This window comes from Oryzias melastigma, linkage group LG1 (assembly GCF_002922805.2).
Source record: "Oryzias melastigma strain HK-1 linkage group LG1, ASM292280v2, whole genome shotgun sequence".
Lineage (NCBI taxonomy): Eukaryota > Metazoa > Chordata > Actinopteri > Beloniformes > Adrianichthyidae > Oryzias > Oryzias melastigma.
In genome coordinates this window covers 20,473,878-20,478,454 of record NC_050512.1, presented here as the reverse complement: position 1 = coordinate 20,478,454, position 4,577 = coordinate 20,473,878, and the positions used below count along the sequence as shown (strand labels likewise).

Below are 4,577 nucleotides of genomic sequence, written 5' to 3'. Positions count from 1 at the left end.
CCAACGCCTTTATAGGCATTTGCGCTCAATTTATTCATGTCAATGCTAAATGGCTAATTAATTAGGTCTTACTAAAAATGAGGCTTAGTTGCAGCAAGCCTTTAGAAATACGGGAATAAAGAAGTCTTAAAGCAACTCTTCCAGCCTCAGATGCTTAAGAAATAAAAGCACATAAAAAATAAAATAAATGTTGATAAATGAGTGACAATGGCTTTTTAAATCAACTTATTGTTTGGTTTAAAATTATTTTCCATCTTAGTTTAAAGGCCTGTATATGTAGAAGGTGTGAAATTTTCGCTCTGAATTATTTTTCCAACTCCCTTCTTCCTAAAGTGTAACAAATCTTTAGCTTGGAGGGAAATTGGAGAAAAACACATGAAACATGCATTTCCTCTCATTATCTCATTGACTGCGGATTGGAGCACATGTTGTTTTTAATGAAATGCAACTGTCGACTTTCTGCACAAACTGAGAGACGGAGGAGGAGGAAGAATGTGGGGAGTCAATACATATTTGTCCCACCTGATTTGAGAGGGCATATGAAAGCTTTGCCCCCGCAACATCGGCCTCACAAATAGCCTAAAGCGTGAGGCAAATTAAAAGGCGTTATTTCTCTTCCTGTACATCTTTCAAGTTAATATATATGAGTATTTCTTCCTTTTTTTCTTTTTCATTCTCACAACATTGGTGTAATTTACGCACCATAAGGCAAAATATCTATGGAAAGCTCAGTTCAGGATATAATTAACTTTTATATACTATTTAAATTAAAATGTAGAGATTCTTGGGTTTAAATCTGCAGCCTTGTTGGATTGTGAGGCCCAGATGAACCAAATCTAACAGAATCGACCTAAATTTATTTGCTATACAGTCTCGTTTTCATGAAAATTCCGAAACCTCCAGTTTTTATTTGATTTTTGGAGGAGAGGGTGCAAGTTTTCTAGCCACTAGGGGGCGTTCCGCTTTGAAAGTCAGGTCTATGCACAAAGAAACACTTAAAGAAAACATAGGCTGCTCAATTAAATTCCTAAAAAATAAAAGCCCAAAAGGAAGTCGCCTAAATAACAACCATTTGACCCCGGAAACGTGTCCTTCCGCACTAACCTGCGCACCAAAGGTATTCTCTGCTCTTTAATCCACTGACTGTCACCACGTTGCAAATTGACTCAGTAATCCTTATTCATATTTCTACAAGAAAGATCAATAAAATTAATTATATATATACATAAAGGGGGGAAAAAAGAAAAAACTGAAGAGGTGGAATGTTTATAAGAATTTTGTGGATCAGAAGCGAGGCCTAGAAGATAAACGTAATGTGGTCAAACTATTCCCCAAAATGCAATAAAAATCCCCAAATTCTTTCCAAAAACAGAAAAATCTGTTTTTTTTAAACTTACTTTAATTAAATTTCAAATTAAAAGACAAAATCGACATGTTTTGTATTCTTTCCAGCCAGGGTTGTTTTTCTGACATGCAGACACTCCTCTCACAGAAGTAAACTGCCGCTGTTGTCTCTCCGATTTGCAAATTAAATACATAAGCAATTAAAAAAAATCCAAACACGATCAATCATGTATACAAATTGTTGTTGCTTTAGGGTTGGAAATTTGGAGAAAACTTCCATCAGGGTAGGAGGACTTTAATCCGGGGATCCAAATTCATTACCATATTTCATTACCTCTTCAGAGACGGGAATTGGAGGACGGGAGGGGGAGACGGAGACGGTGTTTGTACTTTTTAAAACATTAGTAAGAATGTTGCGTTGCGATAATCAAGCAGAGGCAATTGGAAAGCAGCACTGCTGTTTAGATGCCTCCCTCCCCTCTGCGTCTTCTGCTCCTCCATCCCTCCATCCACCATGACAGCTTCGGCTGTTTTGCTTTTTTTCCGCCCGAGCCACGAAACGAAAAAGCAATGAAAAATTAATAGCGCATGTTAACTCCAGCGGCTCGTTTATTACACGCCCGCTGACTGTAAACATAATGAGAAACTCTCGTATCTCTTCTTAAGTTTTCATTCGCCTCTAAAATATAGAAGTCACAACTAACAAATAAAACGGACTGGAGAGGTGGAGCAGCACGCGCGTCCTCAGGCCTCTGACGCAGACTGTCACCTGACAGGTGCAGCAGCCACAGGGGCCTTATGGCCGCCCCTAGTCCTGTGGTAGAAGAAGGAGCACCTGAGGTCAAAGTGAAAGTCATGTGAGGCCTCCTGCCCTCCCCTTTTGCTTCTCATAAATCTGTCACTACTGCGCAATGATCACCTGCTTATAAACGGATGTTTCCCAAGAAACCTGAATAATGTTATCAAGTTTTTATTTTATAGTTATCTATTTTATCTATAGAAATTATATTTTTAAACGGAGTTTGGAACCAACAGAAAAATAGGATCGCTTTTACGCACGGCGACCCTGCGCGTCGAGGGCAGCCCGATTGGATGAGTCGGTGATTCTCTTTTGTATCCCCAGCACGTTTTTTCAGCCAAATCAAATGGAGAGGCTGTCGTTTCAGGGCCTGGGCCCCCAAGACCTTACAGGAAGAGGAGGTCCTCCTTAAAAAAACCAATGATTTCCTCAGTGGTTAAAATACTATTATCAAATCTTCCCAAATCCCGTTGGTTTTCCTTTTTTTTTTAATCAGGTGAGGCCACCTCCAATAAAAAATGCCTCAAAAAAAGCATTTTTTTGTCCTAAAACCATCTAATGTGTTTTTTCAGTCAGGAAAGGAAAACTTTATACATTAAATAAATTATATGTACCAAATTTAGGGCGCGCGCCTGTTAATAGAGTTCCAAATCAGCGTCTCAGTAAATTTAGTCACGACAAAACAATTTTTTGGTCCTCATTTCTTGCCTCTCGTTTCCAAATTGTGCTGCATTTCCCATTCAAAGAGACCGATCACCTGCCCGCAGTTTCTTAATGACGAAAGACATTTTTATCAATGCAGAAACAGCAGGCAGCAACATGAAATGATGTGATATCCATTGGGTGCCATAACAAGGTCGATGGCCTGATCTGCTGCTGTACCACATCCTGCTGTTTTATGAATAGGACCATGAAAGATTAACCTGTTGAATAGAGATTTGAGTCCAGCTCACTCTTTAGCTGGAACGCAGAGAAACTCTCTGGACCACAACACAACCGACAAGAGCAGAAACGCACATAGATGTGGCATTTCTGTCGTTTTTTTAAAAAAATCATTTAACTCAGAGAAAACATCAACAATTTACAAAAGTTTAAACTTTAAAGCATTCAGCATAATCAAACTTTAGCATTCAATTTCACTATTGTTTAAAGTGACAAAACTCCACTTTAAACACTGACAAACTTTTTAAAAAGTTTGTTTTTCAATCCAAAGCCTCGTTTTTAAATTTTACAAGCATTTTCCCAAAACAAACTCAAAAGTTTAACAAGTTCCAACAAAAAAAAAACATTTATTCCTTATTTTTAAGTTTCTGTCCATTATTAATAAAAGAAACGAATGAAAAATAATCAAACTTGGAAGAGTATCCAACAACTTGTGGAATTAGAAGTTAAACTAAGTGGGACCCTACCTGCTCTCCCCAGCCGCAGTGCCGGACTCTTGCCCCCCTGGTCCATGCTACCCGGTTAGAACAGGGGGAGGCGATGGAGGGGCAAAAAAAGGAAAAGAACAAAAACTTTTTCCCCCTGCCCCCCTTTTCTCCACTTCTATCTCTGTCACTTTCTCCTCTCCCTTTTTTTCTCTCGTCCTACAGTACTTTGGAGGCGACTTGTAGGTTGAAATAATTCGACCCTTCCGCTCCCTATTGCACTCCCTGCAAGTGCTCAGTCAGCTGCAACTAAACGCTTTAGGCGGAAAAAGGGGCTTGGGGGTGGTGGGGGGGCGTGAAATGATCACGCCGCGTAAAAGAGCTGCGCTCTCAATGTGCGCTCATGTCCCGCGTCTGCGCGAGCTCGCACACACATGGATGCGAGGCGCGTGCACGTGTCTACACGCGTTCCTGTGCACGCGCCGGGCCACGCACTCTCATAGAACTCCACCCTTTCCTCGCGAGGCCGCTCCCCGCCCCCCCTCAGTCGCATCTGTTACCAAGTTCCACTTTGCTAAACTTTCCCGCCCCCGCTCCACTCTCCTTCTATCAGTCGTTCCGTCTTTTATGTCATTTTCATTTCCGCAGGCGCACACTCCGTTGGCTGTGGAGGAGGTGGGTCCAGCGGGGGCGCGTGCTCCGGATCACCTTAACGTGAGAAAACGACTAAAGTGGATTTATGTTCGGTTTCCTGCGGGACACTTTAAGAGAGTTTCTCCAGTGAGCACCTGTTACGCACGGCCCACTTTACGCATTACGCACAAAGTGAGCGCGTATGGCGCACAGGTGCCGCACATCCAACTGCAGCCTCCGTCTCACTGCTCAGAGGGATGAAGCAGACCCTCCTGCTGCGTGCACCGCGTGCTCAGACTTTTAGTTACAACACGGACACGGTCTTTAGCCCTGATTGTTTTTGGAAACACTCGTGAGCGCAAACGCTTCCATTTAGCAAGTGCACATTTTAACTCACGCAAATATGAATCGTTCCCTGTGTAAGTGTGTTTATG

General features: G+C 41.8%; 1 protein-coding gene across 4 annotated transcripts in view; it reads right to left on the bottom strand.

The window, feature by feature from the left end:
- The window catches only part of pax5 (paired box 5), a 57,407-nt gene extending 53,722 nt beyond the window's left edge, over window positions 1-3,685 (bottom strand). For all 4 annotated transcript variants that reach the window (XM_024290174.2, XM_024290175.2, XM_036212968.1 and 1 more), the window contains exon 1: window positions 3,553-3,685. In XM_024290174.2, the coding sequence (XP_024145942.1) occupies window positions 3,553-3,598 (46 nt within the window). In that variant the 5' untranslated portion in view covers window positions 3,599-3,685. The remainder of the gene's footprint in view (window positions 1-3,552) is intronic.
- Between the last annotated feature and the right edge of the window lie 892 nt (window positions 3,686-4,577).